Source organism: Castor canadensis, chromosome 1 (assembly GCF_047511655.1).
Source record: "Castor canadensis chromosome 1, mCasCan1.hap1v2, whole genome shotgun sequence".
NCBI classification, from domain to species: domain Eukaryota; kingdom Metazoa; phylum Chordata; class Mammalia; order Rodentia; family Castoridae; genus Castor; species Castor canadensis.
This window is the reverse complement of record NC_133386.1, coordinates 52,475,182-52,499,187: the sequence shown is the minus strand read 5'-3', so window position 1 is coordinate 52,499,187 and position 24,006 is coordinate 52,475,182. Positions and strand designations below refer to the sequence as shown.

At 34.9% G+C, this 24,006-nt stretch overlaps 1 protein-coding gene across 5 annotated transcripts in view; it reads right to left on the bottom strand.

Moving 5' to 3' along the window:
- Wasf1 (WASP family member 1) overlaps window positions 1–24,006 on the bottom strand; it is a 72,676-nt gene that overhangs the window by 9,728 nt on the left and 38,942 nt on the right. For all 5 annotated transcript variants that reach the window (XM_074076880.1, XM_074076862.1, XM_074076888.1 and 2 more), the window contains exons 2-3: window positions 8,197–8,357; window positions 3,107–3,241 (exon numbers count right to left, since the gene is read on the bottom strand). In XM_074076880.1, the coding sequence (XP_073932981.1) occupies window positions 3,107–3,241; window positions 8,197–8,329 (268 nt within the window). In that variant the 5' untranslated portion in view covers window positions 8,330–8,357. The remainder of the gene's footprint in view (window positions 1–3,106; window positions 3,242–8,196; window positions 8,358–24,006) is intronic.

Here is a 24,006-nt window from a genome sequence, read left to right as displayed (position 1 = left end):
TCATTTAACCATCACAATAATTCAGTGAGATAGGAATTATAGTTCCAAGAATACCAAGGCTTTGAAATATAAACTGGTCCAAAGTAAATGGTTATGCAGCAGAGCCAGAAAGAGGCTAATTCTTTTGCTATAATATCACCCATTATTCTCAGGCTGTCAGAAGCAGTATGTATTTTTGGCAATCAACATTGCTCAATTCTTCACACCATTCTACTTATTATCCCTAAGCATGTATCCAAGATGGAAACTAGTGTTTAATCACCCAAAACATTCTTAGTAAATGATATAAAGAACAGGTAAAATAGTAAACATGATGTGTTTTTCTATATTCAAATCCTCTCACTCATCTCATTCCAAACAGACCTCTGTAACAAAACTCATTCCATTTTCCAAAAATAATATCTGATATTGCTTAAACAGTATTATATGCACAGTAAGTTAGTGCAATATATTTGTAAATATAATTGAATTAAATATAATTGCACAAGTCTTTGTTTATAACTCATTTTAAAATATTTTCTAAATTATATTGGTAATTTTCACTGTTACTTACTTACCTAATGGCAACAAAAATATTGATGTCACTCTCTGTAATTTAATAATATATTTATAATATCATTTTGTTTGAACTCCCACTGAGTTTCAAAACTTAGGTTAAGTAACTGAAAATTTATTCTATGCAACCTCCCCAAAACAATTCAAATTAAATGGTTCAGCTTTTAGATTCTGAATTCTTCCCTACTGTTCCACATAATTTGAAAGGAAATTATGTACAATTCTGAAATACATACACCTTAAGTTATATACTTGTATCTGTATTTTCACTTACAAGTTTAATGGTGGTGCTAAGACATTTGTTAAAATTTAGAAGCATTATGAAATTAAATGTTAATTTTTATTTCTGTTACATATGAAAAAATGCATGTGTTTCTGTATGTACATCAGATGATATACATTTGTAACAAAATGTTTTGAGTTTTTAAAAACATAATTTTGGATATAAATTATATATTTTGAAGTATGGATGACCATTTTTTTTCACCACTAGCAATTATTTCATTTGAAGAATTTCATGAAGTGTAATTAATGTACACGTACATTACTACCACCAAGAAAGACAACTTACAAATGGTAGAAAATGATTGCAAATCATGTATATAAAGACAGAAGATTTGGATGCAGAATAAAGAAACAATTTTTACAACCTGAAATAAAAAGACAAATAATTCAATTTAAAAATGAACAAAGAGATGGGGTAGGAGAGAAGGGAAAAAAATGGACAAAAAATCAAATGGATATTTCTCCAAGAAGCAGACAAAAAGATGCTCAACGTCATTAGTTATAGTGCAATTCAAACACAAGCTGTAACATGAATGAACCCTGAACACATGATATTAAGTGGAAGTCCATCACAAAAGACCATCTATTATTCACTCACATGCAATGTCCAGAACAGGCAAATCCATAAACACAGAAAGTAGATTAGTCATTGCTAGGGGCAGGGTGGGGGGAGAGAGAATGGAAAGTGACTGCTAAGGAGAAGGGGGCTTCTGTTTGGAGTGATAATGTTTTTAAATTGTCTGTGGTCATATAACTGTTGAAAATGCTAAAAATCTCCAACGAACTGTACACTTGAAATGCATGAACTATAAGGTGTAGGATGTGAAATGAATAAATTAAATAAACCTGGTTTTTTTTAAGTGCCATTTTTTCTTTTTCCTTGCACCCAGAGCTATGAGTTTATATTTTTATTAGCAGTAGTAACTCAGCATGGTATTTGCCTCTCTTTATTTACACATTAAATATGATAGGTCAAAGTAGTTTTTTCAAGTTGGGTGGTGGTGGCTCATACCTATAATCCTAGCTACATGAAAAGCTTAAATCAAGAGGATCATGATTGGAGGCCAGACTGGGTAAAAAGTTCGTGAGACCCCATCTCAACCAATAGCTGGGTGTGGTGACACAATGCTTGTCATTCCACTACAGCAGGAACTAGGATTGCAGTCCAGGTCAGCAAGACCCATCTCTAAAATAACCAAAGCAAAAAGGGTTGGATCTGGCTCAAGTGGTAGAGTGCCTACTTTGCAAGCAAGAAGCTCTGAGGTCAAACCCCAGGACCACCCCCACAATCCCAAAAAGAGCACTTTGTTCAATCCCCAAACATTCATTACTACATTCCACATTTTGCTTTTTCCAGTGATATCCTTAAATATTTTCATTGCTCAAGATTAGATCTATTATCGCTTGTATTTATGTTAAGAATGTTATTCAACAAAAATATTTTGGGACTAAAGTGTGGCTGAAGTGATAGAGCTCCTGCTTTGTAAGCACAAAGCCCTGAGTTCAAACCCCAGTCCCACCAAACCGAAAAAAAAAAAAACCTCTATAATAGATAAGTGAAAATTATGAACTTAATAGTTCATTTCTTTAGGTAAGTAAAAAAAATACAAAGAGGCATTTGGAAAATATCAGCATTCAAAGTATTCTGTCAAGGTGTCAAGTGTGCTTTTATCACTAAAATTTCTACCATTATCTTATCCAACAACATGGCTTTTTTTTTTTTTTTACCCAATATTCCTGACTTAATCTTGGCATAGAACAGTTATGCCTTACATATTGGCAATTTGGTTATGGAATGATCATTTCAAGTGGGTAATAATATTCAATTAAATAACTAGATAGGAGTTTTGCAATATGCATTTTTACAGAATCAGGTACTTTTCAAATAACTTTTATCACTAAGATGAAAAAGCATACAAATTAATTATAAGAGAGAAAAGAGAAAAACAATTGGCTAAAATGTCTTCTTTAGTCAAAATATTGTGAGTTACATAGTGTACAAAAGGAAGAGACAAAAAAGTTGAAAGTCATGATTTATTATAGTATGCACGTTAAAGGTCATGGGTAAAACAATTTGTAATAAACTCATGCTTAACACTATCCTATTTTTTTGCAGTCCTGGGGTTTGAACTCAGGACTTAGTGCTTACTAAGCAGGCGCTCTACAATTTGGTCATGGCCCCACCACTTAATGCTCTTCTTAAATATATTGCTCATCTCATCTATCTTAAAATCTGTATGTAAAGAAAATATATGAATAAACTTACATTCTTCTTCTTTAGGATCAAGCTGGGTAACGCTAACAGATAAACGATCCACACGTTCTTGCAATGAGTTAACTCTGAAGGAAAAACTATGTGCTTCATTGAATAATTCTCCAAATATATCTTCAGCATATTTACCTAAGAAAAATGAAACATACACCATAAGATGTAATGTAATCATGATCAGATACAACTATTGAACACTTGAACATTTTAAAAGTGCTGACCTGTTTGAATTTGGCACTTATTTGGAACTCTTTTAAACTTTAAATCCTAGCCTAAAGTCACTTAGTCATAATAGAATGAGGGGAAAAACCCCACAAACCCTGGAAAATTGATTTCAAATCCTTCTCTACCATTTTCTGCTGGATGACTTGCATTTAAAATGGAAATACTCTACTTGCTTTACCCATATCTACCTGATGAGGATTAGGGAAGACTATGAGGTAAAAATACATACAAATAATAACATCTTTAAATCCAAAATCATCACATAGACAATATACTACAGCTGAATTTTAGGAGGGGTGGTAGAATGCAAGATTCTTCAAAGACCCATGTCCTGTCTCAGATATGTGAAATCTTATGATATTTTGCCTTCTCATAATTTAAGAAAAAGCATCAAAACCTAAAAATCCTTGAATTTCTCTAGCTATGTAAGTCCTTATTAGTAAAAAGAGAAAGACAAAATAACTGGAAAAAGGTCTCTGCCACTGATGAAAAATTTTAAACAGAGGGAGACAAGAGACATTTAAACAAATATGAAAAATACTATAATAAACAGAAGTCCAAATCTTTGCTACATTCACTATGAGATACTAATATTAGTTTCTTCAACTGTCAAATAGAAATAAAAATATCTGTTCCTGAAAGAAGTTTTAAGGAGATAGACAGCAAAGGGCCTGGTAATATTTCTGATACAGAGTAGGAGTTCAAAATAGGTAGCTCTTAGTATAGTATCAGGTAAGAGCCACAGAGCAGAGACAGAAGCACCCAACTTTCAGGGGTGGAATGGTGTTCAAAGATACTTCTGAGACACACTGTCCCTGGAAGATATGGGAGGTATAAAGTTATTCACTTATCCAATAAATGTTATATATGGATACTAAGGTTAGGGATACAGAGATGGAAGAGGCAATTTCACCCTAAAAGAGTTTACTTTAATATGGAGAACTTCAACTTATAGTCTGAAATTTATATGCAAATTTTTAAATGCATGTGCATTTTTCTTGAGAGAGGGCCTATGGTTGTGCAACAATTCTATTAAAAAGAATCTTTGATCACCCCCACCGCCATCACCACCACCATACACACAATTTAAAAGTCAAAGCACCTGATTCCCTTTCCGTTTTTTCATCATATTATGATCCAATCAATAGCACCTTCACCAGAGGATGACACATGGGCTACTCATTCTTGGACTTTCAGCCTCCAAAAGTATGAATGAAATGTACCTCTTTTCTGTATAATTATCCAGCTTCCAGTATTTCATTACAGCAACAGAAAATGAGCCAAGAGACTTTCTATCTGCCAAATTATGTTTGAAAGCAAGCAGACTTTATCAGCTCATCTCAGCAGTATGAACTGCTCTTGTATTCAACAAGAGAAAAACCATAGGAAAAGAGAATGGTAAAAGATCCCTTAGGTTATCAAAGTCCCAATGGTTAAGATAAGAATAAAATGGAGAAGAGAAAATTTATATAAAGTGTATTTCATATTTTTACTAATTATCTATTACAAAGCAAAATTATGTTCTAGTAGGGGGGAAAATTTCATAAAATATGACTGACATATATATTTTTTTTTCTTTTTTTTTTTTTTCCGCAGCACTGAAGTTTGAACTTGGCCTCACGCTCACTAGGCAGGCACTTTTATACTTGAGGCACTCCACCAGCCCAAGATGTGTATTTTTAAGAAAAAGCCAGGAAGCTATTTGGCCCTATGTCATATGGAACCCTACAATTTACTTTCATTACTGTGTTCTCAAGCACTTTTGGTGCTTCTAACAACAGTACCAAAGTGAAAACCCTAATTATCGAGAACCATTTTAGATAGAAAATTTGGGTTTTCTACATAACTCAGAAACCATTATATATATCAATTATTATTTTAACTATTTTGGATGAAAACTGTGTTATAAAATATAAGTTTTCCTGTCTTCTTAAATGAAATGAATACAGAATGAAATATAATTTAACCTTTTCTTGAGGATTTATAGCCATGAATTATTTATGAAAACCAATCATTGTCCTGGTCCAGCAAACAGCCTTGAAATTCATAAAAATATTTGCTTTTACATTCAATGGCCTCTTTTCAGTTTTTATTGCTGCTGTTTGGCCAATTCTTCTTGGCTGTTAAGCTACCCTTTTTGGTTGGCTTCCGTATTGGCTCTTTCTATTATGTTCCCCTTCTACTTCCTCTTTCAATCCTCTGAAGCCTAAATATTTACAAACCATATCACCAAATCTGTCTGATCCATCAAAATAAAAGTAAACAGAATCTATGAGAGGGATCAATTGGTTATTTTATGTACATGGCTCTTCATTGTGGGGGATTAATTATTTATTCTAGCTATCTAGAGGCCTTGTAAATTTAATTCCAGGTTTTTAACGATGCCAAGTGAAAAAACTACCAGAAGTTAATTTCTAGGTGGTAAACTATTCCTACATCTTGCTACAATATTTTATAGATTTTTTTTAACTTCTACAAACTGCTTAGAAAATGTCTATGTGGTGTCTAATTCAAATTTGAGATACCCAAAACCTAGTTAGATATATTTTTGCAATATATTTATATTTCCAGAGTTTGGTTGCAATATGACCATGTGTTTACTGATAGATATTGCTTATATGGACTCTATCAGCTTGAAAAGTTGTTATATTTTCATCTTTAGGTTATGTAAGGTATGTTAGCAGTACAAATTAACATGATCATATTAGCTCTAAATTCTATATTGGGAATGTACCTAAAACAAGATGGCTATATTAAATTCAAAATTCACTGTTAATTGTAAGGAATGTTTTATCCAAAATTATCAATGTCATTCCTACTCATAACATATATTAATATGTTGATGCAATCATGTACATATAAAACAAAAATTTTATAGGAAGTTTTGTTATATTAGATCAAACAGTGTTAGGCCACAAAAAAGACAGTAAAATGTCTTTAACCACATGGTGAATCATATGTTAATGCAGTATCTAGGTACTCTCAGAGTCTCCTTTTGACTAGTCTCAAAATTAGATTCTATATTGGCTTTCCTATGGAAGAAACAAGTAAACAATACAATATTTTAGTCTCTGTCAATAACTAACCTATAAAAAAATAACCACCAATAGGAGTAAGGAAAATAACTAAAACAAATTAAAACAAACAGCCTTTTACCTATTCTTGCAACTATTTTCACAGGCAATGCAAAATTTAGTACTCTCACAAAGAACACTTAAATACAGAGATTCCCCAACTTATGATGGTTCTACTTAACAATTTTTTGGCTTTAGAATTGTGCAAAAATGACATGTATTCAGTAGAAATCATACTTGGAAATAAGGATTTTGATCTTTTCCTGAACTAGTGATATGTGGTACAATACTCTCTCATAATGCATAGTAGCAGCAAGCCACAGCCCCCACTCAGCCACGTGCAGGGGAAACAACTGATACCCTACAGTATACTGTGTTGCTAAGCTACGATGTTTGCTAGGTTTTCCATATTAAAGTATTTTTGACATGATATTTTCAGTTTATGAGGCATCTATTGCAATGTAAGCACATCACAAGCTGAGGAACATCTATGTAACTTCTTATGTTGCTTTAACTACAGGGGTATATATGCCCAAACTCTGTCACCTGAAACAAATTAACCACCTCTCTTGTCTTGTGCTAAGTACAGTTGATCCTTTCAGATTCTGTATCCATAGGATTTGTATCTGCAGATTTATCCAATTTTAGACAGAAAATATTTGAGAAAATAGCTTCTGTAATAAACACGAACAGATCTTTTTTCTTTTTCATTATTCCCTAATAATACAGCGTAAGAACTACTTACATAGCACTTATACTGCATAGGTGCTATCAGTAATCTACAGATGATTTAAAGTGCAGCATATGGGAGACTGGGCACAGGTTATATGCAGAAACCATGTCATACTGTATAAGGGACTTGAGCACTGGTGATTTTGGCATCAAAGGGATGACTGCCCTCACTTATAGGAAGGAAGGACAAAAGTTAAAATAAAAGGAAAAGAAGACCCAAGCCTGAATATTAGGAGAATCTATGCTGATAGTTATGACTGGCAGGCTAAATCTAGGACCCTTTGGAGAATATATCTAGGTCAAGAACACCTTGTTTTATCTTTAAAATGAAATATAGATATCTTATTTAAAAGTTAATCCTTCCATTCAAAAGGTAGACTAGATTTATTTTAAAATTTCTTATCTGATTAAATTTAGAATGAGAATTTGTTGACTTCCTTTACCAAGTACCTCTGTTCTATCTCATGTTTCCTTTCTACCTGCTCCCTCCCCCAGCTAATCAGCTTGCCTTTTGTCTGCTAGCAGCCAAGTTCACTTGCTCTCTTCACATCATGCTGTGTTAGATTCCCTGACTCATATTCTAATGTCCCTTAGACAAACTCACTAGACTAGCCTAACCCTCCGAATAATGATGACCTCTCACTCTTCAAATCTTTGATATGAAAATATTCCCCTACACTAATAAAATATTTAAAAAGAGAGATACCAGTGTTCTAACACACAAGTAAGTGAAGCCTCTAAAAATAGTAAATAAAGGTAACAACCAAACAAAAGTCTGAGTCTGGTCCTATCTTTCATAGATCAAATCATATTTCAAGAACAATCTCAGTGATCTTCATCTATCATGTGATTCTATTCCTAAACATTTTGTTCTTTCCCGTTCCCATAAAAAATGCAGGAAGAAGAAATGATTCTAAAATCCATTAATTTTACTTAAAGTAACTATGTTTTTCAGGATAACATTATACTCTTTATATCAAATATCCCCCCTCCCCTACCCCTAAAAGCATAACATTCTGGTTTGTGAGTAGTTTTGAAATGATGTAAAATACTTACTTAGGCTACTTAGTTGTCTAATTATATTTGCCAAGGAAATATTGGTTACACATTCTAGTTCATTCTTAATGCCTCTAGGTAGTGCTGTGTGGCACAAATGCCTAGGATCAATGTTTCTCTTCACTAATGGCATCGTGGGATCAGCCTCTGTGCCAGTTTACCTGTAGGAAAACAAAAATAAAGAATCATCATTCAATTTTGACCCAAAGACTCTATAACATTTAAGAAAAATTATGTTTGTAATGAAGACAACAAAAACGGAGTTATCTGACTGAGAGTATCAAAACTAATTTAACTTTGCTACTCTGTTTCATTTTCAATGATAAGAACATCGAAATATGTAAGCCTTTTCTTTAAGGACAAGTTCTCACTATACAACTCAGCCTGGCCTCAAACTCCTCATGCTTCAGCCTCTGAGTGCTAGCATTATAGGCATGTGCCACTATGGCTGTCCATGAAACATTTTTTAAAAACTCACTTTCAACTTCATTTGCTACATGGTGAATTCACAATTACTATCACTATTATTTACCTAAAACCATTGCTTTTTTTACTACACATAGAAGTTTTATTCCAGAGAGTTGGTGTGAGTGGTCCTCTCTAAGGAAGCACCTAAGAGGATTAAACAAGCTAGGAGAGTAGTATCAAATTCACATTTCTACATAAAATGTATCAGGTGTTCAATAGCTCAGAGATCAAGTATCACAAGTTGCCCAGCACTTGAAATCCTGAAATCTCATCAAATGTACTGAATCTTTAGTTGATCACTTTCATTTAATTACAGGTTGTCCTCATTTGTATGATGCCCTTGTGCACAAATTTCAGCAACAAGGTTTTTTTCGTTTATTCATATGTGCATACAATGTTTGGGTCATTTCTCCCCCCTGAGCCCCACTCCCTCCCTTCTCCCCCCCACCTCCCTCCCTGTCCCCCCTTACCCCCTCGCTTTCAGGCAGAAACTGTTCTGCCCCTATCTCTAATTTTGTTGAAGAGAGAGTATAAACACTAATAAGAAGGACAAAGTGTTTTTGCTAGTTGAGATAAGGATAGCTATACAGGGAGATTCCTAGCATTGCTTCCATGTACGTATGTGTTACATTCTAAGTTGAATCTTCTCAAACTGACCTTTTCTCTAGTTCCTGATCCCCTTCTCCTATTGGCCTCTGTCGCTTTAAAATTTCTGCATTAATTCCTTTGCATTGAGGACATCAAATACTATCATGTTTTTTGGGTTTCTTACCTATCCTCATACCTCCCTTGTGTGCTCTCCCCTTATCATGTGACCAAAGTCCAATCACCTTGCTGTATTTGCCCTTGATCTAAAGTCCGCATATGAGGGAGAACATATGATTATTGGTCTTCTGAGCCTGGGTAACCTCGATCAGAGTGATGTTCTCCAATTCCATCCATTTACTTGTGAATGATGAGATTTCATTCTTCTTCATGGCTGCATAAAATTCCATTGTGTATAAATACCACATTTTCCTAATCCATTCGTCAGTAGTGGGACATCTTGGCTGTTTCCAGAACTTGGCTATTGTGAATAGCACTGCAATAAACATGGGTGTGCAGGTGCCTCTGGAGTAACCTGTGTCACATTCCTTTGGGTATAGCCCTAGGAGTGGTATTGCTGGATCATATGGCACATCTATGTTTAAATTTTTAAGAAGCATCCAAATTTTTTTCCAGAATGGTTGTACTAGTTTGCATTCCCACCAGCAGTGTAAGAGGGTTCCTTTTTCCCCACATCCTCGCCAACACCCGATGTTAGTGGTGTTGCTAATGATGGCTATTCTAACAGGGGTGAGGTGGAATCTTAGTGTGGTTTTAATTTGCATTTCCTTTATTGCTAGGGATGGTGAGCATTTTTTCATGTGTTTTTTGGCCATTTGAATTTCTTCTTTTGAGAAAGTTCTGTTTAGTACACTTGCCCATTTCTTTATTGGTTCATTAATTTTGGGAGTTTAGTTTTTTGAGTTCCCTATATATTCTGGTTATCAGTCCTTTGATGTGTAGCTGGCAAATATTTTTTCCCACTCTATGGGTGTTCTCTTTAGTTTAGAGACCATTTCTTTTGTTCAGCAGAAGGTTTTTAGTTTTATAAGGTCCCATTTGTCTATGCTTTCTCTTAGTTGCTAAGCTGCTGGGGTTCTATTGAGGAAGTCCTTGCCTATACCTATTACTTCCAAAGTGTTTCCTACTCTTTCCTGTACCAACTTTAGAGTTTGGGGTCTGATATTAAGGTCCTTGATCCATTTTGAGTTGATACTAGTACAGGGTGATAAACATGGATCTAGCTTCAGTGTTTTGCAGACAGATAACCACTTTTCCCAACTTTTGTTGAAGAGGCTGGCTTTTCTCCATTGTATATTTTTAGCACCTTTATCAAAAATAAGGTGGGTATAGTTGTGTGGATTCATATCCAGGTCCACTATTCTGTTGCACTGGTCTTTGTGTCTGTTTTTGTGCCAGTACCATGCTGTTTTCATTGTTATTGCTTTGTAATATAGTTTGAAGTTGGGTATTATGATACCTCCAGCATTTCTCTTTTTGCTGAGTATCAACAAGATTTTAAATACCATTCTCTCAACCACATGATTCAAATTTCACTTATTATTAACTGTAACTGCATAAACAGAAACTTCATTGTTAGTGCTCTAGTCCAAAAATCACTGTTAATAAGATCAGTGTGACCAGTCATGATCAATGACCAATCTTTTGAAATTGGTCACACAGGATGTGCTATTTAAATCAACCACAGACAGCAAGGCTTATATCTGTGCTGCCTTCTTGCCTCCCAGTGCTAAACCATATGAAATTTTACAAAATGGGTAGCTGAAAGATGGAACTGGCGAACAAAGATAAAAGAGCAGCAAAGAACCTAAAAATGGTAACACTGGAAATGAAATTCAAATCCAACATTAGTGGAATAATAGAACAAAGACCTAACAGTGAGAATGTTGCTACTTACATTGTTTGACTCTCAATATGCAGCCAGAGGAACTTAGTGATGGCAAACCTAATAGTCACAACTGAGGAATGCAGTTGTGACAAGAAAAAGGAGTACATCCCACAGGAAGTGATGCTGGCAGAGAAACGTCACATTAAAGCTCTCTCAATCACTAACCTGAAAATGCAAAAGATACTGGAAGCTGACTCAAATTTAGTAGAAACGAGCTGTGACAACCTGCCAAGGCACAGAAGAAAAAAAAATGCTCACTTGACAGGAAGCCAAAAGTGTCCTGGGTAAGTTTTTTTTTTTTTTTTTTTGGTGATACTGGGATTTGAACTCAGGGCCTCACACTTGTGAGGCAGGTGCTCTACCACTTGAGCCTCTACCAGCCCAGTAAGTTCTTTACAAAGAAATAAAACACTAATTCCTAGCCAGCTGTGGCACATGCTTGTAATTCTAGCACTTGGGAGACAGAGGCAGAAGATCATGAGGTCAAGCCAGCCTGGGCTTATGTAATGAGACCCTGTTTCAATCCTGTGATCCCCAAAATAAAATAAAAGGCCCACTAATTCTTATTATGATTTCTAATGTTTTAAGTTACATTGTACTTAATAAAAAATTCAAGTCCTTATACATGTTAGCCAGTAAGAGTTTTTAATGTTTTGACAAAAAATTTTAAAGAGCATGGAACCATTTATAAGTTTCCCATTGGTCAAGATAGTTTTCCATGGTTTCAACTTGGACAGTCATTTTTCCAGTCCTGAACTACTGTGAAAGTGAGAGCTGATGGCCTGTACTTACCTAGTGGTAAACAATGGTTACAGAAGGAATGATTTACTACTTACTGGGCTTTTAGGACTACCATAGAAGTCTGTATAAATCTAATTGCACTATCAACATCCTTTTAAAAATAAACCTTTGCATGAAATTTGTCTCCTCTGACTTACCTGTACAGTATTCTCTTCACATTTTTCAATCTTTTAAAAATTGTACAACATGAAAAAGGCATACAAAATAGAAGTACACAACTTATAACTCAGTAATTTAAGCAAATAGCCATGTAACCCCTTCACTCCATTTCAAAGACTAGCGTTTTTAATATTTTTATTTTTATTTATATTTTTACCATTTCAGCAATCTAAATATTAGTTTTGTTTTTAAGTAAAATACAACCCATATTATTTTATGCCTTGACTTTTTCACTCAACATTCTACTTTTAACATTCATCCATACTGCTTTATGTAGCTGCAGATTTTGTTGCTGTGTAATATTTCACTGTATGACTACACTATAGTTTCTTTACTCGCTCTAATGTTGATATGAGTTGTCTTTAGTTTGAGGTTATTATGAATAGAACTATAATGAACATTTATGTTCATGGTCTTAGTGTACACAGTTCTATTGTGAATATTCTTTTGGAGGACAACGGGCATTCAGTTTAAGGATATGCACAGCTTCAGCTTCAGGAGTGACACCCAACTGCTCAGAAAGAGACAATATCAACCCACAATCCTTCCAGTAGCTAGCAGACAGCAGTTGCTCCTCACTCTCTTTGGCTCCATCCTGTCAGTTTGTAAATTACAGCCATTCCTGGCGGGTCTGTCACAGCAACTTACTACAGTTTAGTTTGTGTTTTCCTGATTATTAATGAATTAAGTCCCTTTCACATGCTTGTTGATTGTCTGGCATTTTCTCTTTAGAAGTGCCTACTGAGCACTCTTGCACATTTTCTGTGCCACTTGCAGGGTAAGAGCTGATTTTAGGAACATGGGATCTGTGATATTTGAAGGTTAAAATGACACCAATTATCTTTTGTCACTTGTGTTTCACTCTGTTAATGATGCCTGTTAATGAACAGAAGCTTCTACTGTCAGGATGTTGAACTAGATCCATCTTTTCCTTTTAGGTTTAGTATGATAGGCATACTTTTTGAAATCGTTATACTAAGATGACAAACTTGGCCACCTATATTTTCTCTTAGCTTTGTTGTTTTGTCTTGTACTCCTTATCTATGATTGGCATGGAATAAATTTTTGTGAATGGTGTGATATATTCAAGTTTTGTTTCATTCATTTATTCATTCAGCAGTACTAGGGATTGAACCCAGAGCCTAACATATGAGCCATACCTCCAGAACTTTGTGCTTTTTTGCTTGTTTTTGAGACAGGGTATGTAGCTGCAGCTAACCCTGAACTGGCGATACTCCTGCCTCTCATATATTCTTTCAGTACTTCTGACATAAATCAAGTTTCTATGTACTTATAAATTTTGAGCCCTATGCTATTTTGTTGGTCTCTCTAACATAGAACTGATGATACAATGTCTAAATTAATGGGGCTTCATATAAATCTTGATATCCAACAGGGAAAACTCTCCTATCTTCTTCAAAATTATCTTGTTTATTCTTGGCTTTTTGTATTTCCCTGTATATTTTCAGAATCACATTATTAAGTGTCCCATATACACACACATACAGGGAATTTGGCTGGAACGGCACTAAATCTACAGATCAAATCAGGGAGTACTAATACTTATTTATTTCTTCCTATTCATGAATATAACGTATCCCTCCAATTATTTCAAGATTTTTAAATGTTTCTCAATGTTTTATAGTTTTCTGAAAAGAAATCTTACAAAGTCTTATACTTGTATACATATGACTTTTAAAATAATACTGGATATGGTACATTTTAGTATTTTGTTTTCTTTGTTATAGCCTTACTGCATTTTTTTTGGATCTGCTTGTTCTACTAGAGATATGTTAAGCTCTCCCACTGTGACTGTGGATTTGTTAAATTCTTCATATGATTTACATATTTTGAGACTATGTTATTAGGAACATTGACCATTATAAAGTTCCCTCTTTATCTGCAATAGTATGGTATTTTGTCTAAACGTCTACTCATCTACTCTGATATTGCTATAGCTATATCAGCTTTCTTTGGCTTTGTGTTTACATAATATAGTTTCCCTCTTTTTTTCTTTTCACCCTTCTTGTACCTTATGTTTTAGACATGTGTCTCCATAGATACAGTTTCATTTATTTCTCTTTAACTCAGACTGATAACATCTTACTGCTTTATTGCTATGGTGCTAATGTTCCTCTACACAGAATACTTTCCTTGTCCACATTCCCTCTTTTCTCAGCTTCTACTTTTCTTCAAACTTCCTTTCAAATGAGAGCATTCCCTAATCTGTCAGCCCCAACTAGATCTGGTCCTTCTGTTACAATTCTCTGACAATGATCTACATTCTTCATTGTAACACTTGCCTCAATTTGTAAATACGTACGAATCTCCATGACTAATGATTTCTGTCTCCTTTATTACTTGAAAAGTAGGTTTGGTAAGTTTTTCCCACATGATATACTGTAGGATGCCTGGCACATGAACTATTCAATACATATTTGGAATTCTTAACTACAACTCAAATTTCTCTCCTAAGCTGCAGGTGAATATGCAACAGTGTCCTCAACATCTGTACTTGAAAGATCCATGAAATACACCAAATTCAATATGTCCAAAATAAAACTTACTATATTTCCCCTTCAAATCTAGGCCTAATTCTCAATTTTACCTCACTGCTGCAGCCCCTATCTATATTCAATAAAAGATTGAGCCTTACTAATTCAATATTATTAATGTCTCTCATAGTCTGACTTTCCTTTCCTATTCTATCTGCTATTGCTTTACTGCAAACCTTAGTGATCTCTTACGTAGCTGGAGTGGACTTTCTGCCTCCAGTTTTACAGTTTCTGCTGCCATTAGATCTATAATCACCAGCCTGACCAATCCAGCTCATATCAAACAGCTTTAGTAATATCACAATTTAAAATATGTAATGTCCACCTCTCATAAAAGCAAACTCACCCAACGAGTCTTACTGTTAGGATAAAGTCCAAGCGTGATATATATACAAGGTTCTTCAGGATTTAGTCCCTACTTCTCTTTCTTCTAGCCTCATTCCTTATTATCTTCCCACCTGATACTCTAATTACTCTTTCACAGTTCTGTTTTTTCTTTTTGCATTCTGCCTAGAATACCTTTCCCCTTCTTAACCTCACAGAGACTTTAATTGTTGAAAAGTAGACTCAAAAGCATCACCTCTCCTCTGAAGCCTAACTGAATACCCCAGGCAGATGTAACCAACCTACTTTTTTGATACCCTACAATACTGATCCCTATTTGCATCTGCCTAAATTCTACCAAGTATACTCTACTACAATGTACTTATTTGTTTAAATGTCTAAGCTCAAATGATAGACCCAAGAAGGCAAAAAATCTTGCCTTATTCAGCTTGTGTTTCTAAGATCTAAACAGGAGATGATCAATACATAAATGAAAGAAAAAACAAAGCCATAAAACATAAGGAAACAAGAAAAAAAAGATCTCTAGCTTACTTAGACCACATACACACACACAAACATACTTTTCTTAAGCAACTATTTACTTAGTTTGGGGAGATGCATTTTTATATGCATAGAAACAGATACTTCTGAGGAAAAATAATATCTTACAAGTGCACTGTGGCTTCATAGGCTCACTTGCTTCACTCTCTCATGAGAAAGCTTGGACAATGTTTTATTCATTTCTACATCTTATGGTCTAGCTCAGTCTAAGGTACAGTAAGCACATAAATTTTGATAGAAGGAATGCTGAACAGCATATAAAGTAGTTTCAAAGTATTATTCTAATCTCAAAAGAAAAATGGCTTTTGCTATGATTAAAATAGTGCCTTTCGGTACAATTTTTTTAGAGAAAAAAACTTTCCTCATCCTTTTACTTCAGTTTCAATACCAAATTCATTGTCTCATTTCTCTCCTACTCTGGGGTGATCCAAGGGTCATTTGTCTAACTTGGCCATCAAAATCTTAGTGGTAAAATTGAAATAAAGGATACAACTGCATCTCCTGATCCTGTGGAAACTGCCTGATTCCTGTTTTAGAGGTCCAATACCATCTTTAACATAACATCTTCTGTCAGATTAGGAAGAATAAAAATAAAACCCTAACTTTTGAAAGGTATAAATTAATTAGCAAGAAAATATAAATCACATTTATTTCACTTTTAATACTGCAAATGATATATTTTCTGTTAAAGCAATGAAAAGTTGCACAGAATGAACCAATTACATATAATTTAATATCTTTTAATCTATCAATGCCTCACTTGATTACTGAGCAGAAACTCTTTTATCTAACAAGAAAGCCAAATTATATTGCATTAGAACATTAAAAAAAAAAAACAACCCTAATTTTGGAAATTGTTAATTTGTTCCCTTAGGTCACAGCTAAAGATACTACCATAGCAACTCCAAATTTCCCAACTATTATACAACCCATGTGTTTCCAAAAGTAATTGGAAATACAAAAAACTAGGACAGTTCCCAGTTTTTTTCATATATTTTTCAGTGTTCTTAGTAATTATCAGCATTGTTAACAATGTGCTAATGTAGGAATGTATCCCAACATTCCATTCTCAGGGAGGCAGGCCAAGATGGTGGATTAGAGGCTTCCTCTGACTCAGTGAACAAAGAGGCAGGGTTACAGAAGAATGACTGACTACATTCTGAAGAGAGAAAGCAAGGAGAGGGTTAGGAATCATGAAAGCTGGAGGGGAAGAGATGAAAAGCACAGAAAAGTAGGAAACAATCTATAGCTCTAACCCTGGCTCTCACAGGGTAGGGAGTTGAGGGAAGAACTGAAGACACAATCACAAAGTAAGCCAGACAGCACTGGTGACAGACTGGCAGACCCAGCTGAAAGGTAAGCCCATACTTCCCCCAAGCCTTAAACCCACTGTGGGGCTTTTTTTTGTGACTGTGACTCCTCCTCCTGTGTGGCAAGCGAGAACTGGAGAAGAAAGACATTTTGTGCTCCCATATCTTGGAGTGCTATAGCCAGGCACTATCTTCAGAAGGGCCTATTGTTTGAGACTGAGCTAATCTGGAGACCTGAGAACAACGAACAATCATGGCTCAGGGAGTCTGGGGACAACCTGCCACAGCGTCTACACAGAAGATGGTCACAAGAGGGGTCCAGAGGGTCTGACATAGGCCTACTGAGAAGCTTAAGCAATGGGGAGCTCTGGCACTGATAGGTGTGGTGGTCAGGGACCCCACCCTCTCTGGAAAAGTAAAAGCCCCATCTTCTGAGGATCTCTATAGAAGCCCATGGCTGACATAGTACCTCTGCCTTCCAGCTGCATTGGGGTTGTTACGGAGTGGGACTGAGCCCAGGTCCAGTGCACTACATGATTTCTCCAGCCTACTCCCTCCCATACGGTGTTTAACTGCTGGGCAGGATCTAAAAATGCTAAGACTGGCAGCAGAGTGCCTGACTACCTCATTCCCCAACTCCATTCCAAAACTCAGTGCTCTGTTTGCTCCCACCACCCTCAAATGCATTTGAGGATGGCCCTAACCTTGGATGTTTGCTGCCCCTGGGGACACAAACTGAGAGGCCAGTGGAATAAGCTGAAACCTGCCTGGCCAAAAGGCTACAAAGTTCCTTGCAGCCAGTAGTGTCTTGCAGTACATAACAAGGGAATCTTCTAAACTGAAAGTAGCCTTGAAGAAATCAACTGACCCTTGACCAGCCCCACCCTAAGCCTACATATAGCATCAACCTGTACACTAGGAATAAAGAGACTCCAGCTAGTTTTCTTCTCTCTAAGTGGTGCTGGGAATCAGGCCTCATGCCTTAAGAATGTGAACAAATGTTTGGCCACTGAACTATTATATGCCCAGTCTGGTGGTGAGAATCTGAACCTCAACCCTGCCACTACCCATTCCTGCCTGAACACTGAGAATACTAACTGAAAGACTACAGGTGATGAAAACTTCCAACCAAAGACTTGGCATCAACTGCACCAATCCCCATACAGAAAGACAAAGAACAAAAACAAAAGCAAGGCAACAAGAGTCCCCCAAAAGTCAACAATTCCACAATAACAGACTCTAAGAGTGAAGTAGATGAAACTGTAAAGAATTCAAAAAAATGATTATAGAACTAATCAACAAAATTAAAGAGACCACAAATAATGCCTGAATGAATTCTAAGCAAATACAAATGAATAGTTGAATGAAATAAGGAAGACAATGCAAGATGTGAACTAAGAAATCAATAGAAAAAATATAGAAATCCTGAAAAAAAAAAAATAGAAATTCTGGAAGTGAAGAGTTCAACATGTTAAAAAACTGTTGAAAGCCTCACCAACAGATTGGATTGAGTTGAGTATAGAATATCAGGGCCTGAACATAAAGTAGATGAATTAGAACATTCAATGACAAAGGAGGAAAAAAGACAGTATGAAAGGAAAATACAGGATATCTGGAACACCATTAAAAAACCAAACCTACAAATTATGGTCAGAGAAGGAGAGGTGCAAGCTAAAGGCATAGAGATGGCCATCTGTGTACAAGAGGCTTTTAAAGCCAGGTGCCGGTGGCTCATACCTGTAATTCTAGCTACTCGGGAGGCAGAATTCAGGAGGATCACAATTCGAAGCCAGCCCAGATAGAGAATTTGTGAGACCCTATCTCAAAAAACTCCACCACAAAAAAAGGCTGGTGGGGTGGTTCAGGGTGTAGGCCCCAAGTTCAAACCTCAGTACTGCAAAAAAAAAAAAAAAAAAAAAGGCTTTTAAAACAAACAGACAGGACCAGAAAAGAACCTCTCCATGTCACATTACAGTTAAAAAGGAAAGAATATTGAAAGGTACAAGAGAAAAACACCAAGTCAAATATAAAGGCAAACCCGTCAAAATAACATATTTCTAACAGGCATGGAATAATCTATATCTACTGGTAACTACCAACTGAGATTACTGTATCCACAAAAACTAAAGGAATTCATGCACTGCAGAACATAATTAAAGGAATCTTATACACAGAACAGGAAGATAAACTCAACCATGTAAATATAGGAAAAAATAATCTCACTAGATGAGTAGATAAGCAAATGAAAATTAGGAAAGAATCAAACATCACAAAACAACAAAATAACAGAAATTACTACATAACTTTCAATAATAATTCTGAATGTTAATAATGGTCTTAATTCTCCAATCAAAAGACAAAGGCTGTTAGACTCTATTAAAAAACAAGACTCAATCATTTGTTGTCTATAAGAAACATACCTCACTGGCAAAGACAATCATAAAATTAAAGAATAGAAAAAGATATTCCAAGCAAATAGAGTCTGAAAGCAAAAAGGAGTAGCTATACTCCTATATGACAAAACAAACTTCAAGCCAAAATTAGTCAAAAGAAACAAAGGAAGTCACTTCCTATTAATCAAGGGAACAATCTATCAAGAGGATATAACAATTATAAACATATATGCTCTTGAACACTGGCACACCCAATTTCATAAAACAAACAATACTGAACAGAAAAGCAAGACAAACTACAACACAATAATATCAGATGACATTGACAGCCCACTCTCATCAACAAATAGGTCATACAGATAAAAAAAAAGAAAAAAAAAATGAAGAGACCTCAGAATTACACCTTAGATCAAATGGACTTAATAGACATCTACAGAATTTTCCATATAACAGTCAAAGAATATAGATTCTTCTCATTAGCTCATGGAAGTTTCTAAAATAGATCATATTTTAGGATATAAAACAAGTGTTAACAAACATAAGAAAATTGAAATAACTTCTTATATTTTATCCGATCACAATGGAATAAAAGTAGAAATCAACAGCAAAAGAAACTATAAAAAAATATTCAAATATACAAAGACAGAACAACTCACTTTTGACAGTACTGGGATTTAAACTCAAGGCCTTTTAGGCAGGTGCACCACCACTTGAGCCGTGCCTCCAGCCCAAAGATTTACTTTTGAATGACCAGTAGGTTATGAAGGAAATTAGGGGAAAAATAAAAAAGATTACTAGAATCAAATAAAAATGAAAACACTACTTGCCAGAACCTTTAGGATATGGCAAAGGAAATAGTAAGAAGAGACTTCAAACAAGTAATTTAATGATGCACTTCAAACTCTTCGAAAAACAAAAACAACCCAAACTCAAAAGAAGTACACAGAAGAAATAATAAAGATCAGGGCAGAAATTACTGAAAATGAACCTAAAAGTACAATACAAGAAAAGATAAAGAAGACTGACAAACCCTTAGCCAAACTAACCAAAAGAAAGAGGTAACACAAATTAATAAAATTAAGAGCTGAAAAGGGAGACATCACAACAAATACCAGTGAAATTCAGAGGATCATAGGAAGTATTTTGAAAACTTGTATTCTAACAGATTGGAAAATCTAGACACATAAATATGACTTACCAAAATTGAATCAGGAGGACAAAACAGATTTATAACAAGCAGTGATATCAGAGCAGTGGTAAACTCTGCCAACAAAGAAAAACCCAGGACCAGACAGATTTCACTGCTGAATTTTACTACACCTTTAAAATGGTTCAAAGATCTTAATATAAGACCCAAAACTCTGAAAATGTGGGAAAACACTTAATAATATAGGTATAGGATACAACTTCTGAATAGGACTCCACTAGCTCAGGAAATAGGAGGAAGAATTAAAAAATAGGATTATATTAAATTCAAGTTTCTGCACATCATGGAAACAGTTACCAGAGTAATGATGGGAAAAAAAATCTTTGCCAGCTCTTCACTGGATAAGGGATTAATAACCAGAATATAAAAGGTGATCAAAAAATTAAACACCAAAAGAACAAATAATCCAATAAATAAATGGACAAATGAATTAAACAGACAGTTCTCAAAAGAAGTAGAAATGGCCAGAAAATACATGAAGAAATATACAACATTCTTAGCCTTAAAAGAAATGTCAATTAAAACAAACCCCCAGGTTAGAATGGCTATCATCAAGAAAGCAACAACAAAAAATGCTGGCAAGGATATAGGGTGAGGAGGAAGGAACCCACATACACAGTTGGTGGAAATGTGAGTTAATACAGCCACTATGGAAATCAGCATGGAGGCTCCTCAAGAAACTAAAACAGAACGGCCATATGATCCTGCTCTATCACTCCTGGGTAAATATCCAAAGGAATGTATGTCAGCATACAATAGAGATACCTGCACACTCAGGTTTATTAAGCATTATTCACAACAGTCCAGTCATAAAGAAGAATGCAAAGAGAGGAGAGGGAGGAAGAATATGATCAAAGAATATTGTATGGTTATATACAAAGTCATAATGAAACCTATATAATACATTTACAAGAAGGACAAAAAAGGGGGTGGTGGAAGGGGAGTAAGAAATAATAATGGGGGGATGAAAATGATCAAGGTACATCATATGCTTGCATGAAAATACCACAATGAAACTCCTCACGTTGTACAATTTATAAAAAGAAAAGAAAATGACCTAAACTGAGCAGATTACTCTATCAGTACATTCACTGGTGAGAAAGCATCCCCCTAGGTACTAACGCTGCCAGGGAAAGCACTCTGTCTACTGATAAGGTGAAGAAACCTCATCATATTACAGGTCCAAAATCACAGGCTTTGTGAGAAATCCATCATAATCAGAAATCAAAAGAGTGTCATGCTGAAGCTGCCCTTCCAGAGGCTGGTGTGAGAAACTGCCCAGGATTTTAAAACTAACTTGAGATTTCAGAGTGCAGCCTTTGGTGCATTCAGGAGGCCAGTGAAGCATTTTCCAGTGGGTTTGTCTGAAGATACTACTCTGTGCATCACCCACGGCAACAGAGTCACCATTATGCCAAAAGACATCCAGTTGCCTAGCTGGACACAGGGAAAGAGAAAGCAGTTTTTATGGTGTTTTATAGTAAATTCTGAAAATTACTTTGGTTTGTGACTCTTTGGGTAAGAAATTGTTTATATGTTATATTTGTTCTTAAGTCCATCTTTCACTCAGCATGAATTCAAAGTGACTCTTCACAGACCTCAGTGATAGGAGGACTGTGGCTCTGCTAGTAAGCAGCAGGAAAGGGTGATAATGCATGTTTCTATATGTTAATGACTTGTTGGGATAGCTCTTAAGGTTATCATAATTGATAAATTAATGTGTACAGGGTTCTTCGGCAATAATGCTGGTTATGATCTGATCCAAGTGGAGCTGTTATGTCTGACCATACATCACTATGATAATATGTAGGCTCTTCCAAGGGTGAAGATATAAGTCTTAACCACAGTATAAATTAGTTTCCTTAAAAAAAAAATTAGCTACAATCTCAGTAATGTTTTTAATTTTAAACCTTTTCATGGGTATACTTTTAAATCCTGATAAGATTTTAAAATTACAAATACCATGTTCATTAAATTAGTATATTGAAAGCAGTTCCTTTTTTTTTTTTTTTTTGGTGACATTAGAGTTTGAACTCAGGGCCTCATGCTTGTTAGGCAGACACTCTTACCACTTGAGCCACTTCACCAAAAGTGGTTCTTTAGGAGAGCAAGGAAAATGAAACTATTGAAAGCTAACCACAGTGAATAACTTTGATAACATCATAAATTAAAGCTTTATTTTGGCGACTACTGCTTGAGTAGGAGGATAGAAGTATGGACTGGCACAGACCAAAAACATCAACAGCCACAACAAAAAACCTAAGACCCAACCTAAAAAATAACTAAAGCAAAAAGGGCTGAGGCATGGCCCAAGTGGTAGAGTACCTGCCTAGAAATTGTGAAGGCCTGAGTTCAAACCCCAGTATTGCCACACAAAAAAAATTACATTAGTATTAATAATAAAGAAAACTTGTTAAATCATAGAATGCTGTTTTCATTTATCATAACAGAGTATTAAATATTTGGCTATTCAATCTGAAAGATTTTATTGTGAGATCTAAGGGAACAGATCAGCATAAAATAAACAGATTTCAACATTTTAAATACTTTAAGATTTTTTGAGAGCAAATGCTTTTTAAGAAATGTTCTATCTCCCTAACACTAGAATTCATTTAATTATGCATAACTGACCAATTAAACAATTTGAGCATGGCAAATGTTTAAGTGAAGAAGAAATAGTCTTCATGGAAATAATTTTCTTAAAGTAGAATGCAATGACAAGATGATTTGTAATTCTTGCAGACACAACTAACTAAATATTAAAAAGGTATCACTTAAATGTGTCAAACAGAATTTTATAACTTACCTTCCCTCCAAATCTATAGTGTACATATCCCAAACTTTTACTATTATAAATAAAAAAACTTCAAGAAAAAAAATAACTGAACTTGCCAATGAAATAACACAGGCTTGTGTAAAACAATCAAAAAATATAAAAATAAGAAATTTCCCCTTTGTTATGAGTAGTAAACTTTAACACTACTTGCTATTCATAAATCTTTTAAATTCTACAAACAAGGGGATTACAAAGACAATTGAGGCACTCAGGTGTAAAAAACACCTTCAATTATTGCTTTGAGATAGATGCTCTGGACTTTGCTTAAAGAATTTGTACTAAAAATAGTCCTATCTTTACAAAAATAAATACACAGTTATATTAGCAAAATATAACAAGTCATATTAGCAAAGTGTTAAATTTTCATAGGCTAACGCTGAAAAGAACATACCACTATACGAACCAAAGTAAATAAGGTAAGCTATACACTCAGCAATTCACAACACTGACAATACCAATAGATTCAAGAATAAAGCTGAATGCTAATGAAATAATAAACAGTATCAGGCACTTATAGACTGGAAATGAGAATCAGTACAGTCAAGTTGTAATAAGATCTACTAGATAGCGTATTATGTAATTCCATGTTATTCTTGAAGAAAATATGTATTTCTTTTAAGTTAACATAATCACCATTGAAACTTGACAAATCTATTATATAAGCATAGTGTTACAACCAAGTTCTTTTTTAGTGACTTAAGC